The sequence below is a fragment of the Carassius gibelio genome, chromosome B1 (assembly GCF_023724105.1).
Source record: "Carassius gibelio isolate Cgi1373 ecotype wild population from Czech Republic chromosome B1, carGib1.2-hapl.c, whole genome shotgun sequence".
Classification (NCBI taxonomy): domain Eukaryota; kingdom Metazoa; phylum Chordata; class Actinopteri; order Cypriniformes; family Cyprinidae; genus Carassius; species Carassius gibelio.
The window spans coordinates 29,436,081-29,457,784 of record NC_068396.1 but is presented as its reverse complement, the minus strand read 5'-3'; the positions used below and the strand labels follow the sequence as shown (position 1 = coordinate 29,457,784).

Genomic DNA, 21,704 nt, shown 5'->3' with positions numbered 1-21,704 from the left:
CCCACTTTTCCAAAGTTATTACAAATGTAAAATTATTCATTGTAATTTGCTCTTCTCCCTCACAAGAAAGCAGAGATGTAGCTCTTGAGCTATTGTCTCCGAGTGTTTGATTAAAAGTATTGAAAGTAAACACAAGGAGGTATTTATCGCGATTCCCTTGTGTCAGGGGGCGGGAGAATTGGAGGGGTTCATACTTATGAAATAGCACATGGATTAATCTGACCACGGTTATGAATATTCGATTAGGTCAAGGCTTACTCAAATGTCAAAGCTTCACATTGGTCTACAGCATATGCTGATATATGAACGATTCCCCAGCTTTACTTTGCTGTGTTTGGACCCATACTGTCATCAAACATGCCTCCGGTTTGCTCGCTACGTTTGAGATACAGAGAAGAGATCTGTTCCTCTGCCATGAGGAAGTGCTTTGAGGAGCCAAGCTAGCAAAGCTCATCTGAATTCTGCTAGCGGAGCCAATCTCTCTGAGTGTGAAAGACCGGTGACGGGGGCACCTTCCAAAGAGCTGGAACCATTTCAATGGGAAACGCTGCTTTCCTCAGGGCTTGGCTCTGAGCCTTGACTAAAATACAGTAAAAGGATAAAATGAGACTAGATATTAACTGCATTACTGTAATGCTGAAATGCAGATATTGGAAGGTTGTTTCTTTTGTCTTTACTGTTGTTGTTGCCACCTCCTTTCTAAAGAAGTTGCTGATTTTTATAATACAAAATATGATGCACTGTACCACAAAATTACAGTACTGATTGCACAGTAATATAAAACATGCCATGTAAAGTCAATACTGATGGCAGAAGTGGAGACGCACTGCAAGTCAAATTTTAGTGTTGAGCTTATTTCTTCTGCTTAAAACGTGTGGAAAATAATATGTACAGTAAACCTTTTTAAACGCGCAGTATGGAATTTTTGGCCACCAGGGGTCACTCAATCAAAATAATAACATAAGACGTACTTTGATGACGTTAGGAAAGAGCGTAAGGCTCATGGGAGTTGTTGTTCATTGGAACACGTGCTCTGTCGCTCCCTATCATTCCTAACTCATTCTAACTTAGTATTTTGACAATCACGTCTTTTCAAAAGGAGAGACGGTTTCAACGGCAACAACATAAACAAACGTTACTGCGCATGAGCGCTTTTGTGGACCTAACTTCCGGTAGACTTTCCAAATAGAATCAATAACAACAGCCAAGTCCCTCTAGAGTAGATATTTTTTGATAACAAACAAAATGTTTGCTGCGTGGATCAGGCGGACTGAATGAAAATGCAATTCATTATTTGCCAACAGTAGATGTTTTAAAGCATAGACATAAAGCGCCAGAAATAGAGGTTTCCCCAGTAACAGCTGTAAACGAAGCAGAGCTGGTACGCTCACACGCTGCTATCAGGCATGTAACATGCAAGTCTTCCTTCAGAAATACAGCGATATAAAAACACCTGTGCCTCGTTTTGATATTTAAACATATAAATTTAAGGAATTATTATTATTAAACGAGCAGTACTTAACGTTACTCAATGAAGCCTTTTTGAAAAAAAATCAGTTTTAAAATTGTGGCGAGTCTCAAAAAATTAATAAATGTATGGGAAACGCATCCCACAGCACAACCACCTGAGCCCAACTTCAGTCTACTCATCACCTTGCCTTTAACTGCGTTTGTAGAAGGCACCGCAGCCAGACCGATATACACGACCGTGCGCCCAATGAAACAGTCTATATGAATTATGAGACCCCTATCAAATCAATATTCCATCTAGCTAGTAGTAATATATGTTAAAAAACACGGCCGCCTTTCGTTAATAATTATAATTACGTTATACTATGATATCGAACAAGTTATAGAACTGCATTTGAAGCTACTTTATTCAGCTAGATATATAACAAATGTAGATTTACATGAGAGCTAGTCCGTTTGCGTTTTACACAAGACATCATATCGTTTCACAAAATATACGGATAGATAAAGTTAGCTGAATGGATGCATACCTGTTTATCAGAATGCAAGCGAGTTCGGCATCTCTCTGTAGTTTCAGCTTGTCACGAAGCTCTCTCTATCTTGGAAATGCAACTCCAATATTTACCCGTGTCTTGTAGCTTCTCTTGTCCCAAAACCATCTCGGGTCATTTATTTCACCCGTGCGTTTGCGCTTCACAGAACGTGCAGGCAAAGCATAATCATGATCCATAACTAAGTTATTGATTTAGGTTTAAATACGAATATAAATATAAAATATAATAGTCTCAATCAAGGCTACTACTTTTTCTTCTTCGTCTCGTCTTTGTTTCTGTTCACCTTTGTATTTGGCGGTTCGCAGGAAGTTAGATAAACTAGAGGGGTCAAAGTTCATATGACGCCATAGACGGGCGACAAAACGGAAATAAAGAAACGTGCTGTGTCTTCTAATTAAACTTTAATTTTCTCCGGATTTGAAAGTTCGTGGAAACTGACAGGTTGATGTAAGTACACAACTAAAAAATATATATAACATAGATATAGTGATTTCTGCTATTTTTAAAGCAGAAAAATTACATATTGCGCCTTTAACATAATCTTTTGCTGTTTTTGTGTTTATAGAGTGATTTAATGTAATAAAGTAAACTACTTGCATCTTGTTTAAAAAGATATCTATTGGACACGATGCAAAGTTAATGTCTGAATTCAGACAGTTTGGGTTTTTGTTCCTTTCCTATTGAACTAATAGCTCCCATTTTCTGGCATTTATTGAAAATAAATATTGAATGCAGTAACCCAGAAGTCACTATTTTCTGTGTGGAGCCGAGTTACACAACAGAAACATTGTCCAGGTGAAGCACTATGCACATTTATGTTGCTGCTTTAAGAACTGCTTCTGTGGGGGAAACGGTGCTTAAACGTCAGCACATAACTCTTCCTGTTCCATTTGTGCAACTAAATGCATTAGTGCATGTCCACTTTTTCAGCAGCATTGGTTCCAAAACATTTTTTTTAGGTTTTAATTCATTTTTCTCATAGAGATATTAAAAGAGTTATCTTTAAAGCATTATATGACCACATAAATCACAATTGTTTTTATTTAAAGTAAAAAAAGGAAAAGGTACAAGACCGTGTACTTAAAGGGATTGTTCGCCCAAATAGCAAAATTATGTCATTAATAACTCACCCTTATGCTGTTCCAAACATGTAAGACCTCCTTTTATCTTCAGAACACAGTTTAAGATATTTTAGATTTAGTCTGAGAGCTCTCAGTCCCTCCATTGAAGCTGTGTGTACGGTATACTGTCCATGTCCAGAAAGGTAAGAAAAACATCATCAAAGTAGTCCATGTGACATCAGAGGGTCCGTTGGAATTTTTTGAAGCATCGAAAATACATTTTGGTCCAAAAAAAAGCAAGAACTACGACTTTATTCAGCATTGTCTTCTCTTCCATGTCTGTGTGTGAGAGAGTTCAAAACAAAGCAGTTTGTGATATCCGGTTCGTGAACGAATCATTCGATATAACCGGATCTTTTTGAACCAGTTCACCAAATCGAACTGAATCGTTTTAAACGGTTTGCGTCTCTAATATGCATTAATCCACAAATGACTTAAGCTGTTAACTTTTTAATGTTGCTGAAACTCCCTCTGAGTTAAAACAAACCAATATCCCGGAGTAATTCATGTACTTAAACAGTACACTGACTTGAACTGATGTGAAGAGAGAACTTAAGATGAACACCGAGCCGAGCCAGCTTAAAACAGTTCACCCAAATATAATTTACTCACCCTCGTGATGTTCTAACCCTCTATGACTTCAAGAACTTACAGTATGTTGGTAACCAAACAGTTTATAGTAGCCATTGACTTCCATAATGCAGTGAAAAAATACTATACTATGGAAGTCACTTTCTACTGTCAACAGTTACCAACATTCTTCACAATAATTTTTTGTTCAACAGAAGAAAGAAACTCATACATGTCTAGAACAATGTGAGGATGAGTCAGTGATGGTTTTGGCATGATTTGCCTGCCAACTTTCATTGCAACATTCTGATTGGTGGAATTGTCTGTATCCATCATGGATATGTTTCGTGATTAATTCAGCTTTTAAGCACGAAAAAGCTCTAGACAGCTGCAAAACAAAGCATATACCATCAATTAACAACCTCAGAACTTAGAAGTTATTCCAAATCAGTTTTCCTGTGGAGAAAATGGAGCGTTTACTTCTGAAACCCAGCTGATGCGGCCTAGATCACACAGCTTTTTTAGGCTTGCCAATTTCACATGGCTGACAATATAACGAGTGGAAAAAGTCCTTTGAGGCTCGAGTTGAAAAGGCGCTCTTTGAGAGTATCATATGGACTTGGGATTGGGCATTCGACCCACTCAACACCTTATCAACCATATAACGGAGTCCTGGCAGGCTCCCACAACACTCAGCGAGATTTGCTTTCTGGAGAAGATGTCAAACTGTAATTATTATATCTACAGCACTTCACATGCTTTCTACAATGCTAATTAAAGTCTGCTTGTGTAGCCAAGAACCCAAGAGGTAGAAAAGGTGCATCAAGGTGATAACAAGTACATTGCTTCCTTTACAGTATATTCCACTTCCTCTCTACCTCTCAGACAGGAAAGTCAGTCTCTTTGGAAATATCAGAAGAGCAAGGCGCAATTTTACCTATGGCAGGCCGCAAAATTCATGAGCAAATCAAGCCGCAATCCACCTTAAATTCATCTGTGACAAAACCTAATCAGAGAGTGCGGCAGGCTCTCCAGTTTTGAAGAGGTTGAAAAGGAGTTTTTCTCCAGTTTCACCATTCATAGAGACTGTGGACAGATTTCCATGAATTTATAGTGACCGTGCCTTTTCTTAACATATCTTGTGTAGCTCGTGTTCACTTTGACTGAAAATCCACATGAAGCACATTTCCCTTTGACACCAATTACAAACTGTGAGGCATTACAGGTTTAAAGCTCTGTGGTATAATAGCGGACTATGTCAGGTAGATGTAGCTATAGTCGTTGAATAATTTCATATATGTATTGAAGAATTACACAAAATATTACTAAATCAAAGGCTTAAAGTCTTTTTGATCTTACTCATTGGATTTTTCTTTGCTTCATCAAAATGAATGCTTTTAAGACTTATTAATGTGCATTTTATTTTTAGAATTATGTTTTCCAATATGTGAGTTGTTGTCCATGTACTGAATGTTTGAACTTCTTTAGCATTAAATAGAAACAACACTTTCCTTGCACTTTTCACTGACCTGCATTACAGGACTGTGTTTCCTGTGCAGGAATCTTCTTTTCAGTTTAGACAGTTGCCGAAACATACAGAAGTATTTGAAAGCAATCTGATTTTACGGTAACATATTCTAATGCTACTGTACACCGCAGCTGAATATAGCCCAAATCTGTCCCCGAACCCTCATGTGAAAAAATGTGCATTGCATCTGACATTTTTAGTTACGATCTGGGCCACTTTTTTATATGTGGAAAAAAAAAAATAGAACGCATATTAAAATGTTGACTGTTGACAGTGTGAGACGAGTATAAACATTAAGATAAGAATTCATATGGATTTTTTTGTCAATTGAATTCTACATTTGTCTTAGTAATAATGAAAATAATAATGTTCTTGATTTACAGTGAAGAAGGTGATGAAAATGGCATGTGCTCTTATGGATCATTTGTTCAAACACAAGTTTGTATGAACAATTTCAAGAAGATGTATTTAAGCAGAAAGTTGGAAAGGGAAACTAGTATCAATGCAGCCAGGCTATGTACAGTTACACTTGGAGTGTGGCTTTCCAATATCTCACTACTCCACTGCAATATGAGCTGTTTCCATGTCATTTTTGTGTAACATAGTACCTTTGTTAAGGTGTAGAGCATGAATATGGCAGTAGACTGCTTTGAGATGGGACCAGATATAGATATGGTCTGGTGTACTTGCATGTCTAAGTGTTCACCCAATGAAAATGGAGTCAAAACAGAGGCTTATTTCATATGCCCTCTGACCAAAGCTATGGGGGAACTGAAAATGAGACGTAACCCTGCACACGACTCCTTGAGGCCTGAAACTCAAGTGATGAGTTAGGACCATAAATCTTCCTTGCAGCAGTCTTACGTGACAAACGCAGGTGCCCTCCTGTCTCCTGTCTGAAAAAAAAAAACACAAACAAACAAACAACCAAAAAAAAACTATGCTTATTAGCATCACACTGGACAAGTGACCTAAAACATAACCAATAAAACTTTACTTTGAAACAAATTTTACTTAGAAATCCCAGCAGATTTCACAAATAATAAACAGAGAATAGAATAAACACAAATAGCAATTAACACACTGAATTAAAAGTGTAAAATAATCTCCAATAATCTTAACAGTGTATTACAGTATGTATGCGCGCGCGTGTGTGTTTGTGTATAATATCACGTCATTCATCCTTATTAATGATATTAAATATATTATACAGTCACATTTACAGATTTACATTGGATGTTATTTTAAAAATATTTGTTGCTTGAATCTTTTTTTTTCTCCAGAAATTACTAGTAAAGTAATTACTAAAATACGACAAGAAAACGGCACATTCAATTTTAATGCGCAAAAACATAGTATTTGGAGTAAATATATATTACACAGTCATATTAACACTGAATGTTGCATATGCACATATGTAATTACATGTTATATGTGGAATAAGCGCTCCCGTCTCTCCTTATTGGGCGCAGCGCTCGTTCAGAGGAAGTGAGAGAGAGAGAGAGAGAGAGAGAGAGAGAGAGAGAGACGCGCACAGAGGAGCGCATCGACTCCAGTCCACGGCTCTCCAGCGGAGGAGCGGAGCGGAGCGCACACAGACAGACACGCTGCCGGTATTTCGCAGTCAGTGCTTTCTATTCGACCCGCTTCGAAGATTTGAACACTGACGGATCTAAACCTCACCACCCTTCCCTTCCAAACACGGGAGAGCAGCGGCGCGTTTGGATATACGCACCGCGCAAGCACGGGGATGTGGATCAGAAAGTTCGTGTTGATTTGGACCTGCTGGATCGCAGTGAGCGCGGACTTCGATGGCAGGTGAGACCTCAGCTGAACGCGTGTGGACTACCCAGTCAATGTGTTTTGGTAGAGTAAACACATTTGAGTTTGTTTTATTAAAAGTAGTTTCCTTTTTAAAGGTGGTTTTAAAGTAAAGTACTTTAAGACTTTCAACACCCTGTCAGATAAGGAATCTCTACAAGTGTTAAGCTGCATTGGGTCATCTCAAGATAAATGTACAAATATTAAGATGTGTTGGGCTATGGAGGTGTGAGTTTAAAAGTAACAGGGTTGACTGTTTTACAGTTAATATATTATAAGCCATTACTAGATTAATGTGCAGGGGCAAAACATAAAGTGCAAAACACTTTATTTTATTGCTGATATTTATTGAAAGATCCAGTTTTGAATAAGCAGTTGTGTGATTTATGAAATCTTGATAACATGGTTGAGTGTTTAAGATCATCCCTCGACAAGCCTAACAGATAATGTGATACAAATCAAGGAGACACTTGTGCTTGAAGACCTCACATTCTGGAAGTATAATAATGACAGCATTTTTTATCAATAATAATAATAATAATAATAATAATAATAAATCTTTTAATAACAGGGTAGATGGATAACAAATCTAAAATAACCATAGGCATCCTCATGAAGGAAAGCTTTTCCATTTCTGAGGTCATCGTTTACACAAATGCTCAAGATTTGTTTCCACGAAAGTCACTTTTCATGAAATGAGCAAGTAATACTGCAACGCTTTAGAAAGCATAACCGGTGTAAAGCACAATTCAGTTTAGGACGGGTTTAAAGTTTGTGTTGTTACTGTGTTGTCAATGAAACTGTGAACTTGCATCTGTCTGAAGCTGCTCTTAAAGATCTTCACAAATGCAAAATCCTGGCATTCATTCTTTAACTTCAGTAGTTAAAATCAGTAGTTTTGAATACATAAATAGACAGCAGTTTGTAAAGCATGCGTGTTTAAGAATCATTCATTCTCCCTCTTTTACAGTCAGTGCGCACATTCCCGGTTGTTTCGTGCCCTAACATGTAATGTGAAATACGCTGTGAACAGAAACGTGCCAAAGATTCAGATCTGCTTAAAGCTTCATTGATATTAAAGAGGATCATATATCCATGCTCAACATTAACTATGTGCTTCAGTAGAGGTATCTCACTATACCTTAGGGCAAGGTTTCTCAGTCATTTCCTACAGGCCCACCTGTGCTGCTCATTATAGGGGTCTCACTAAACTGACACACCCAGTGTAGTTCATGAATCCCTCAGCTGGTGAGATGATAGTTGAATTAGATGTGCTAAATAAAAGAGATATTCAACAGCTTTCAAGAATGGCTTGCTGTAGGGAGATTATTACAGTGGTTCATTGATCTCTCCTGTCACATTGTGTAACTGCTTTTAAAGCAAGTTCTAAGTGCCAACTGTCAGCTTATTATGACTCATCTCTGATTGAGTATGCACTGCTGAATCACATCATTTATTATGTAATGCTTAATTATGTCATTAAAGTATGTATTACTTAAATAGGCCTACTCATTAAATATGAAAGGTAATACTTCATGTATTAATAAGTTATGTAAATATGCTGCATACTGAAGTATATAACAATTCACATAAAGTCAACATAAAATCAAACTGTTTACTTTTTTAATGCACATTTTTGGTCTTTATGAAACACCCCCCCCCCCCCCACATCCCCCACCCCCCCACACTGATTCCTGCCCTACAATTTTACTCCTATGGAAGAATAGTTCACCCAAAAATGAAAAAGGTATCATGTCATTCCAAACCAGTTTGAATTTCTTTCTTCTGTGGAACAAAAATAAATATATTTTGAAAAATGAAAGCAATTGGGTTCAGTGATGTTTTGGATCCCGCTGACTTTCATTTTATGGTTCAAAATACCTTGTCAAAGAAATTCATACATGTTTGAAAATGAGAGTGAAAGACAGAATTTTCATTTTTCTATGAAGTATCCCTTTTCATTTGGTAATAAAACTTATGGAAATAAAACTGGTTTCGAATAACATTTCAACATTTATTAACTTTGCAATGATTATTAATGTCATTTTAGTTTGCATAGCCATATAACGTCATGTACTAAGTATGCAATGCCTAATTCCATCATGTATTAATTATGCATCTCCTACTTATGCCATGTATTATGCATCACTTACTTAGGTCATTTATTCAGTTTGCATCACCTAATTACGTCATTTATACAGTATGCATCTCCTAATTACGTCCTTTATTGAGTATGGATCGTTTGTGTCCTGTATTCAGAATGCATCGTCTAATTACGTCATTCATTATGCATCATCTAATTACACTATTTATTCAGTATGCATCACCGAAATACGCCATTGAAGTATGCGTTGCCTAATTACATCATTTATTCAGAATGCATCACTAGTTACGTCATGTATTAAGAATGCCTTGCCTAATTATTTCATTTAAATATGTGTTGCTTAATTGTGTCATGTACTGTATTCAGAATGCATCACATATTACATCATCTAAGTATGCATCGCGTAATTACGTCATATATTCATAATGCATTACCTAATTACGACATTTATTAAGTACACATTGCCTAATTGCATCATGCATTAAGTATGCATCGTCTGCTTGCATCACGTATTAAGTATGCATCACCTACTTGCATCATGCATTAAGTATGCATTGCCTATTTACAGTACGTCACTTATTAAGCGTGTCACCTACTTGCATAATGTATTAAGTATGCATTGCCTAATTACATCATTTATTAATTATGCATAACTTAATTACATAATTTATTAAGTATGCATCGCCTAATTACGTCATGTTTCAGCATGCATCTCCTAGTTACTTCATTGTTGAAAACGCATGGCTTCACACTGATGCAGTCACCCGGTTCCTACAGGGTGTTCCTCTGAGACACTGGCCACCCAAGTTTGGACTTGTCAATGCAACTCGTGTGGTGATCTTTATGGCATTCTTTGTCTTCTGCTGTGCTGGGAAGCATTTTGTCCTGTTGGCAAGATGAGCAATAGCTGTCCTTCTAAATGGACTGGAAATTTATTCACTGGCAGAAGTACTTTCTGTGTTAAAATTCAAGCTTGGTTCTTTTGCTTCTTCATATTTCCCTTATTTATCATTGCCAGTTGCCCAGAGGCAGAGCACAGCTATGATGCGCTTTCGCGAACACATCCAAACACAGTTAGGGGGACATTAATAATGGGCTTTTGGTACGACATTACCAGCACCATTTTAGAGACATAATGAATAACTAATGCATATTTGTTTGTCATCTATATTTTTCCAAATGACCTTAGCGCGCTCATTTAGTCAAGACTCTGGAATTCATAGCTTTCTATACATTCTAACTTCTCCGTGTCATCCCATACATCATGTGTTTAATGTTTGTGTAACTCACCGACACAATATTGATGATTTTTCCGCAGGGCATGGCTTGCGCTGGCATTTCAGGAGCGGGAGCTGCCCACTGTAATGAACGTGTACATTAACCTGCTGGCATACGTTATTAATTTCAGTCGTGATGGAGTTCGCTTGTCACCAGGGCCATTATTTGCCAATTTGGCCTGCTTATAAACCTGCTTCACTGCCCCGATCTAAATTCAAAGAGAGAATATAGTGCATGAGTGCACTGTGAGGGGCCCATTCATTATCTGCAGGCCCTTTGCAGGGGCCGTTAAGCTCCTGTCTAATGGCTTATGCTACACCTGAGGGACGACTCGCTGCTAAACCGACAACTTGTCATTTGCTGACATGATAACAAGAGTAATCAATTGCAGACAGACTCATTAAAGTGTCCAACTTTTTAAACTCTTCCAACTTGGGCTTTTGGACGGTTGAGCAGTGGGTTTCTGTGACTCACTGGAGTAGAATGTACAATCCCTTCATCCCTTATTGTACTAATATTTTTTGTCAACAGTGCCTTGTTACTCCCTCGCATTGTCTTGGGGTACTACACTATGTGCCAGTTTAGAGGGCTTAAATGAAGTCCACATGTCCGGTTGGCCCTCCTTGTTGTCTTTCAGTTGATTTCATCATCTGAATTGTCTTAGGGAGCAGCATTTGACCCCAGTCCTGCAGTTGGCTGCCATGACCAGTGAATGTGCATTTGACCAGAAGTGCATTGGTCACTAAGTCTGTAAATTTACTTTCAGTGTTTATACTGCTCTAGCTCCTAATTGATTTCTAAATTTAAATGCATTCATTTAATATAATTTAATTTTATCGGTTGTGCACAATTGTTTTCAAATGCTCATAAACCTCTCAGAAACTGTGGGAGAGTCCTAAATCCATCCATTCTGTCACAGAGGTGCATTTATTTCAGACTTGTACCTGCTGTGTCGGATTGCCGCTTAGCACCGGATGAGATGGACTTTGCTTGACCGGTGTGTCAGTCTGCAGAGGCATGTATTCTATATTGAGGCTGGTGAATGAAGACAGCTCGACTCTGAAGCGCCTGTTTCAAAGGCGCGTGTCTAATTGTCTGGCAGCCTGTGGAGGTGGCGGAGGAATGTGAAGGGTTGTAATTAAACCCCCCTGCACTTGCACCCGAGCCCGGGTGCGTGTCATCATTCATATACATGTGCAGACGCACAACCGAACCGCATGAACAGTGTCAGACTGCCGCAGACAAATAGAAATGTGCATTTTTCATGACTTAAATGTGCCAGTGCACAGAGATAAAGGCATATACTGCTAATATTCGTGACCTGGTTGCCTTCTTTGAGCAGCCGGGCCGGAATTGCATTATGTAGATATTTGTGGTTTGTTTAATCTGCTAATGCCAGACTGAGCTGGAAATTGAAACTGTGTAATAGCTGCATCTTTAACAAGGTGAGGAAAGACACTTTCTCAGGTGGACGAGGGGTTTGTTGTGACAGCCTTGTTACCTCAGTGAGCACGGCGCCGGTTTCTTGCTGGGCGATGCTCTCTCTCTCTCTCTCTCTCTCTCTCAGTTTAGTGTCTCTTTGGATCGGGCCCAAAGTTTGCAGATTGCTGACTGGCACGCAATCACTTGTCTCTGGTGGGGCAAGTGCTGCACACATGGAGATTTGTCTTTCTTTCATTGTCCCTCTCAACTTTTCTTCATTCTTGCTCGTTTGCTTTTTTGTGTTAAGCGCTGAAGGTTATGTGAATCATCTTCTATTGTCAGACACAGTCTTAGTATTGTAACACGGTGTACTGAAAAGCTTTCCATCAAGTAATCTTTCAGTCCTCCCTGAAAGTCCAATTTTGGGTGAAAAGGCAGAATAGGAGCCAGTCGGAACATATTTGGTGTTCCACCCATCTGGAGTCCAACCGTGAATGATAGTATGCATTGTGACCCCGCTCTGTCATGCTCATTATTTTTCTAGACAGTCATTATTCTTTACATCAGTGATTCTCAACTAATGGCTGTTCTGATAGGGTCACGGTCAACTAAATGCAAATAAAAAAAATGCTTCTAACCGTATAACTGTGCATTGTTAGAATAGCTTAATAAATAGCCTTTGCATCTTTTAGCTGAAAATAAGTCTTATATTTTGATATTATTAATGTCAAATGTCATGCAGCAAATCAAACTGAGTATTTTGACTCATCTGATTCTGAATGAAAATCTGTGAAAGCTACTAAAAATGTGATTAAGACTAAATACGGCTTCACTTTCATTTAAACATAAATTTCTATGCTATTAAGCCGATCTTGTATGTTGTTTTTTGCCTACAGTTAAAACTGAAATATTATGACATACCGTATTATTGCAATTTAAAATAACTGTTCTCTATTTTAGTATATTTTAATATGAAATTAATTCATGTGATGCATAGCTGAATTTTTGGCACCATTGTTCGCATCTTCAGTGTCATGTGATCATTCAGAAATCATTCTAATATGCTGATTAAAAAAAAAAAAAACATTTCTTATTATTATCACTGTTGTGAACACCATTTTATTGCTTAAACCTACTGTTTCCTATCGTTTGTCATAAAGAAGTATATTTGAATACATATATTTTGAATGTCTTTTATACTCTCTTTAATAATAAACAGTTTTAATACTATATTGCCTTTTCCTATGTAAAATCTGCAGCAGAAATAGCTTGTTTTATAGTAGTGTCCTACCTTTTCTCACTCTTGTGTACCCTTAAATAGCCTCGTCAGTAAGGTTCAAATGCCCTTTCATCAACACCAAACCAGTCCTCATAAATATGTATAAAATAATAATCCTCAAAAATGTGTTTGCAATTCACATTTACACTGAATATCCCTCAGCATTCGAATTATAATTAAAATGGCCATTAATCCAAAGCACCATGCTTAAAACCAGGCAATGTTCTGGGTGAAAACAGACACCGGTTAGCTTCTACTCGAGAACGACATCCTCTGTGCATTTTCTAACTGCGTTTAGTTTGATGTTGTCATGGCAAAATCACAAAGGGCTTTGTATTGTTGTGGAAAAATGAGAGTGAAATGAATAAAGATGCATGTGTGGGGGCTTCATGGACAGATGTCCTGCTGTGTGTGCCATCTACACAGATTGACTACAACCTATATATAGACCTATTATTTGGTTATAATTTGGTAATAATTAAAATGCATGTGCACCCATGGGAACTATTGCAATAAATGACACATTGTGCACCCAAAGTATCTCGCATATGTTTGCAGTCAGTTAAAAGTGATGTTTTAATACACTCAGAGGAGATTATATGCTGGTACATAGTGAGTCTGGCCAGTCTGCCTGTGTGTGTGTGTGTGTGTGTGTGTGTGTGTGTGTGTGTGTGTGTGTGTGTGTGTGTGTGTGTGTGTGTGATTAAATGTATGTTTCAGGTGAGATACAGTGGAGTGACAGGCAGGAGCCTGGACTCAATCCTCTTAACATGCACGCTGTGTCTTTAGAGGCGTTGTGAAGTCTCCTCTCCCTCTCTGAGCTGCACACGCAAACATCTTCCCTTCAGCCTGTCACTCTCATTTAGTGCCACCATCACAGTTTCATACTGGAGTGACTGGCAGCAGGACGGCCCGCATTAGCATTTTCACCGAAGCCAATGCAGCATGTGGGCAAAATTCACAATTCACTTCCTGCCTCACTTGTGTAACGCGTGATTTGAAAAATATATAACAATGCCTAGTAGATTAAATATCTATCTATCTATCTATCTATCTATCTATCTATCTATCTATCTATCTATCTATCTATCTATCTATCGTTCATCATCTAAGGATGTGAATTTGGCATATTCTAGCACATTTGCAAGTCATGAGTTAACTTCTATTGTTCCTGTTGTCTTATCCATTGCATCAGTCAGCCACCTGAGGTTTTATCTATATTCTCAAAGCTTCCGTTGTACTCAGTGACACAGGTGCCGCAGATAAGACCACTGTGAATTATCATTGCGCGGTACCACACCAGAGGCAGATGTTCTCGGATGTTGATGCTGGATACACACACAGAGCCCATGATAAGATGAAGTCTGTCTGTGCTCCTGCTGCCTGTAGCTAGAGGGGAGTTATGGGAAATAAGAATGATGTTCTTAGAAGGAGATTTGTTGCATGACCCAACGATGTGAGCGAACAAGACAGATTTTTTGGAAAACATCATATTCTTGGAAACAAAGGCGAAGGGCCGTTTAAAACCGATTTTCCATAAAATGGAAAATAAAGATACAGCTGATGTGCTTTTGAATCTGAGAGTTTCTTGGCAGTGCACACTGGGATTACAGATTTCTTTTTTTTCCGCCAGCAGCGCTCCAAATGTTTTTGTGAAGAAGTAAAACCTTTTAAGGTCTGTGAAAATAAGGAAAAGGGAATGAGCACAGGTCAGATGACGTAACGTAAATGGATCATGGGTAATAGATACAGGGAAAGCACAGCACACAACCTAAAATTAAACTTCGACTTAATACGCCTGGCTGTATTTAAACAGAGAAGACAAAATAAGAGGGAAAATTAATTGAGCTGGTTATATTTCAAATATAATGTATTTAAAACATTCTCAGTTTTTTATTTTATTTTACTGAAGCTTCAGTGATTCTTCCTTGTCTGACAAGTATATGAGCATTGATTCAACAAAAAAAAAATACATTAAATTTAAGTCAATCATCTTGAAATGTCAATAAATTGATTCTTGATTAAAAAAAATCTTCCAAACAATATATTGCATCAACTTGTAAAATGTAAAAACGTTCAAGTGGATGGATGCATGCATGCATGGATGGAAGGTAATTCTTTGGCAATGTTATTCCGATGTAACTGATTTCTGTGTAGTGATTGGTCAAGGTCTAATCTTACTGTGTCCTGACAGGTGGCCCAGACAGATGGCCTCGACCAATGGGCTGTGTCGGTACGGCGCCCGCATCGACTGCTGCTGGGGGTGGACACGTGTCTCCTGGGGCCAGTGCCAGCGTGAGTAACTGCTGCTTTAGGGGTGAACAGTGCTGTGGGGGGCCAGCTAAGGGTGCTTCTAGACTTCCATGATGCTGTAACCTTCTTTAAGCCACTTAACAACAGCACGGCACAGCAAGTCACCAGTTCCCATTTGTGAAATGCATTTGAATAACTTAACAAAATTGAACAAAACCTCTGTGGACAATATTCAGTATTCGGTCCTAAGTTTGGCATAATGTTTGACATATTGATTTTCGGGGTCCATTTGATTCCAACACACACTGAAGAATGAACTGGTGACTTGTGATGCCCTCACTGAAGCGGTAGCTGCAAGGATCAGATCACGTGGGCTGGAAATAAGCAAGACTACATCCCGGGACATAATGCTTCTGAATTTCATGCTAACTAACTGGGTTAGACGTAAGAAAATACCTGGCAGTTGTCCGCTTTGTCTGTGAGATATTCTGCATGACACCCAATATTATGTGGTTCAGTCATTTGGAATAATTAAAAGGTACAATGAGCAGTTGCTGCAACAGCACCACATTCCTGCAGGATTAGTTTGAAGTCTAAAAAACTAAAAAAATAGCATTCTTATTCATAGTCTTAGTCTTAGTCTTTGTCTTATTCTTATTCCTAAATTTAGTTTGTGATTACATTACCCATAATGCCCTATATTAAAAGTATTAAAAATGATAAAAATGATCACATTGTTATTATTATTATCAAAAATGTAAATACAAATAACAACAATAACATTATTATTATTATTATCATTATATTTTTTATTGTTGGTTATTTGTTGTTGTTGTTGCTGTTGTCATTTTATTTAAGTTAAATGTTGTTTGTCATTACATTACCCATAATGCCCTTAGTTGGCGCTAGTGTGGTTTGTGCCAGATCTGTAATGTGAGATCCCTAAAGAAAAGTGCATTCATCTCACACTAGAAGTGATGAGGCCTCTCAAATCTTTCCCAGCATTAATCACATAATGATTTTCAAGTAGGGATTAGCTCATTTTATTGCGTTATTATCATGGAATCAGAGGATGTGCTTCCCCTGCTCATATTAATAGCGTCTTATGCTTCATTTATCAGCTTCCATATGTTCGCTACAAACCTAAAAATGATACAGCATGCTTCTGAGCGAATGTTTGACTGCATCACCAAATGGAAGCAGTCTAGTGATGATTCAAGGGCTATTCCGTGATGCATGATGGTATTAGCGGGACAATGTACGGGGCAGCCTGACAAACGCGAGATTCTCCGCATGGCTTGTGCACTTGATAGCCCAGCTGTTGCCTTTGCCACAGAATTGCAGATTGTCTGGGGGCCACATGCTGAGGGGCTCCAAAAGCTGACGCTGATGCTTTATGCTTGTAGATTGCCGTTGTTCTGACCATATTTTGTAACATGAAGCAATGTTTTCTTTGTGTGACTGTTGTACGGATGTGTGCAAATGTCTCTCACACTTCACATGACCGAGATGTGCTATTCTTTGCCCAACAAAGACTGTATTTTATGAGTATGCCTGACACAGACGGCTGAGAATGGTAATTGGAAGTAAATAAATATGCACAATGGGCGGCGAACCCACGATTTTATCCTCTATCACGGACGGCAAGGCTGCCAGCAGCTGAACTCGCAATTTTGGCAGAGAATAGAAAGAGCGCGGGGGGACTTCGAGGGCTCCATCATGACTGATTACGGGATCGCTGCATCTCACATCTTCGATGAAATTGCTGCGGTTTGTTTTGGCCGGTTGGTGATCATATGGAGTGAAGATACACATGGAGAGTGAAGGCCGTAATGAATGCATCCCCCGAACACAGACTCCTCTGGGAAAGTGAAGTGCTCGGCTCCGAAACGCTTTTCAAATATTCATCCAGTCAAAGGTTTCGCTAGGCGCCGAACTCATATCTGGCTCCATTCACAGCGCAATAACAGGAACATGAAGCTGCAATATTTGACTGGTCTCCAAACAGCTGGTTTAGGGGGCAGCCCTGGGTTTCGTGGGCTGAATTGGTGATTAAGATTAAAACCTCGCACAGCCGAAATTAGATTCCCCACTCATAACACCCTAATCATCTAGAGTTAACAAGATCTCAAGCTGAGGATGAATTTTGATGAAGTTCCTTGTTGTGTGGTGAAATATCTGAAGGAAAAAGGCGGCAGGACATCTTGGACTGTAATCTCTCTCTCTAAAAGCTGGATTTTAAGGGAACGTTGTGGGTTCAATACAACTTAAGCTCTATCAACGGCTTTCATGGCATAATGTGGATTACCACAGATGATCATTTCGACTCATGCCTCAGGTTAAAAAACAGCAAAAATCTGAGTTACACTGGAAGGCCATAAGGACAAAAAATTGGGGTTAATATGCTTTTTTCCCTTTATATGATCGAAAGTAATGGTATAAGACAATTACAGTAAGTTAAATTACGTTTTTTTTTTCAGTCCATCAAAGAATCATCAAAGAACAAAGATATTAAGCAGCACAACTGTTTTCAGCACTGATAATAAAAAGAAATGTTCCTTTAAATCAGCATGATTTCTGAAGGATCATGTGACACTAAAGAAAGGAGTAATGATGCTGAAAACTCTGCTTTGCATCCCAGAAATCATTTTGAAATATATTAGCATAGAAAACAGATATTTTAAATTGCAATAACATTTCACAGTTCTAATGTTTTTACTGTATTTTTTACCGAACATATGAAGTTTTTTGTTGTTGCTAAATCTGTCATTTTCCACACAACACATGAAATACATTGGTAATATAGTTCTTCCACCTAGAAGAGTAATCCCAAATCAAAAAGTGCTGTTTTTAACAGAATAAGTTGCGTGAGTGTCTTATCTGAACACCCTTTAATAATCAGTTTGGTGAATCCAAATTTGAGCTCCAGTCAATATCAGAACAAGGTTATGATTCAGTTACATGGTATATATTAAATTACTATGGTTTTTTCTTGAGAGTAATGTAAGCTGTGTGAGCGGCCGTCACTGCTGGTGCCAAAAGCATCGGTTAATTAGAAGTAATTGTCCCTCATGAGGACGGGTAAGGTCAGGCAGGACAAGGTGGGTGATGGTATCAGAGAACAGGATTTAAGAATTGAACATCGATCTGCAAGGCCAACTATACTGTTCCTAAGCTGCTCCCCAAATACCAGCTCAGCAAAGCATTGCTCAAATGTGTGAGCATCAGTGGTTCGCAGGGGAGTGAGGAACTGCAAAGAAACCTTTGTTACAGAGGCAGCCTCGCCTGGGCAAGAGAACAGAGAACCAGAGGAGTGCAACTCTGCTTTGTGGCTCAATGAATCCAACTTTGAAGACTTTTGGTTTAATTTTGCAAACAGTTTGAGCATTGTTGGACAGTGCTTTGATGTTTTGCACTTTGCAACACATTTAATGAATTATATGTAATATGTACTTCTAATTTTTTTGAAATTCAGATTTTGGTTTGAGGTGGGTCTTTTTTATGTTTTTGAAATCTAATGCTCTAATCTAACGTCTCTTATGCTTATAAGCATTACAATACAGTAAAAACCTTAATATTGTGAAAATATTATTACAATTTAATTTGTTTTCTGTTTTAATATATGTGACCCTGCAGCACAAAACCAGTCTTAAGTAGCACAGATATATTTGTAGCAATAACCAACAATACACTGTATGGGTCAAAATGATAGATGTTTCTTTAATGCCAAAAATCATTAGGGTATTCAGTAAAGATCATGTTCCATGAATAAATTACCTAATGTAAATATATCAAAACTTAATTTTTGATTAGTAATATGCATTGCTAAGAACTTCATTTGAAGAAACTTTAAAGGTGATTTGATCAGTATTTAGATTTTTGTGCACCCTCAGATTCCAGATTTTCAAATAGTTGCATCTCGGCCAAATATTGTCTGATCCTAACAAACCTTATATCAATGGAAAGCTCATTAATTCAGCTTACAGGTGATGTACTGTATGAATCTCAATTTCAAACAATTTCATAAAATTGACCCTTATGACCTCATGGTCCAGGGTTGCATATTTTAAAATGTATTTTATTCTTTGATGCAAAGCTGAATTTTCAGCATCATTACTCCAGTCTTTAGTGTCACATGATCCTTTTGAAAATATTATAATATGGTGAACTGCTGCTCAAGAAACATTTCTTATTATTATATAATACAGAAGTGCTGCATAATATTTTCCTCTATTTATTTATTTTTGTTGATTCTTTGATGAATACAAAGTTTAAAAGAACAGTATTTATTTGAAATGTGTATTTATTTAGTGCCATTTTGATCAACTGAAGGCATAATAAAAATATTAGTTTCTTTAAAATAAAATATATATACTCTCAGAAATAAAGGTACAAAAGCTGTCACTGGGGCAGTACCTAATTGTGTATATGCATGAATACATTATGAGAACATGTGAAATGTGAGTGACATAATGCTTTGTGTATGTGTGATTGTATGTTATGCATTTGTAATGCTTGTCCAGCATGGCTCCCATGTAATGTTTTCATCTCACATTTGGACCAAGCTTCCTTCTTTTTTTTTTTTTTTTGTCTGGCCGTTTGTTTTGCAGCTCTCTACGTCTTAACCCGCAGAGTATTCGGGATGAGGTGCCAACCCCAAGGTTAGCGCCACATCATATTTCCTTCGCAATCATCTTGCCTGAGCGTCATTCAGAGCATGCATCCGCTGAATCCCGAGTTCCCGTTTATTTATAGCCCCCCACACGCGCTCCTCCTTTGAGAATATCCTGATATCCTGTGAACACTTTACACCTGCTCCTGCCACCATATGAATATCTGGACCCTCTAGGATATTTGGATATCACTGTTTATATTCACTTATTTGTTTGCTCCCCAACGTAAACCTCAAAGGGTCTCACATCAAGAGTGTTTTTGGTCGTTTTAATACTTTTATTTACAGCATGTGAGAGAGAGGACAGGAAATGGAGAATGGAAACAGGAATTTTTGCAAGCCAAATATAAACTTGCATCACCCATAAAGCAGCTAAATGTCATCCATCTATTTTTTTGTGGGTAACTTAGAATGGATAACACATGTCCCAAGCAAAATAAACAAGAAGGGGAAAGAGCTATTTGTTCTGTAAAGAAGATTAACATGATTAACATGACATGATTTTGTAGTGCTAGAATTTTTTTTACTTGAAAGTTAAATATATTAATAATAGATTAATAATATATACATAGTATATATATATATATATATATATATATATATATATATATATATATATATATATATATATATATATATATATATATATATATATATTAAATATTAATGTGATATGAGTGAGTTAATGTGATATAAGTGATGTATTACACACACATTTTATATAATTTCTTTATTCACATTTATACATTCGCTTTATTTGTTTTATGTGTATTTAATTGTATTTATTTATTCACATATTTTAGGGAAATTATAGTGATTTTTTATGTTTAAGATAAATACAATGTAATGAATGGTAATATACACAGGTGTGCGCAAACACACACACACACACACACATTTATTACGGAAAATTAAATTAAAAAATATATTAAATATTGAAAAGTGAATTATACAGTATATGTATTGCACACATTTTTTTATATAAATTTTTATCTCTTATTTTGTCTATTTATTTACATATTTTAGGATGTAATTGTAGTATTTTTTCAGCTAAAGGTAAATACAATTCAATAAATACATTATATAATATATACAATTCAATAAATACATTATATATATATATATATATATATATATATGTGTGTGTGTGTGTGTGTGTGTATATTTAGCCATTTTGTAATTTATTGTTTCATTTATTGCTTCATTTAGTCATTAATTTGTTAAATAATTTGATTAATCCATTAATAATTTATAGAATTATCTATATGTATCTAAACAAAGACAACATTTACAATCAGTCAAATATCTGAGGATGAATGACAGGTTTGGCACAAACCACTAGTCTAGGGCTAAACAAGGGTTATTGATCTTTCCTACTCCTACTAGAGAAATCATTATTAGCCTTTCAAATTCTTAGTGCGACTTATTCTGAATCAGATTCCTCAATTCTGCTTTCTGGCGTATGTCTGTGAAGCTGCCGTCCACTCATGCGGCGTCGGAGCGCATGGACTGATAGGTATGCTATGCCGAGAGTGAAAGTCTCCGGGGATGGAGGAGCACTTGTGCCAGTCGTTTTGAAGCCAGCGGGACCATTTGATGTGGTTTGTCAATAAAGGGGACTTCCTTTGGCCC

General features: G+C 37.4%; 1 protein-coding gene across 6 annotated transcripts in view; it reads left to right on the top strand.

Moving 5' to 3' along the window:
• Nucleotides 1-6,784: 6,784 nt before the first annotated feature.
• Nucleotides 6,785-21,704, top strand: part of npnta (nephronectin a) — a 45,167-nt gene continuing 30,247 nt past the window's right edge. For 2 of the 6 annotated variants that reach the window (XM_052545034.1, XM_052545033.1), the window contains exons 1-3: nt 6,785-7,061; nt 15,342-15,442; nt 20,011-20,061. In XM_052545034.1, the coding sequence (XP_052400994.1) occupies nt 6,994-7,061; nt 15,342-15,442; nt 20,011-20,061 (220 nt within the window). In that variant the 5' untranslated portion in view covers nt 6,785-6,993. The remainder of the gene's footprint in view (nt 7,062-15,341; nt 15,443-20,010; nt 20,062-21,704) is intronic. The other 4 variants (XM_052545036.1, XM_052545035.1, XM_052545038.1 and 1 more) reach the window with 3 other exon arrangements.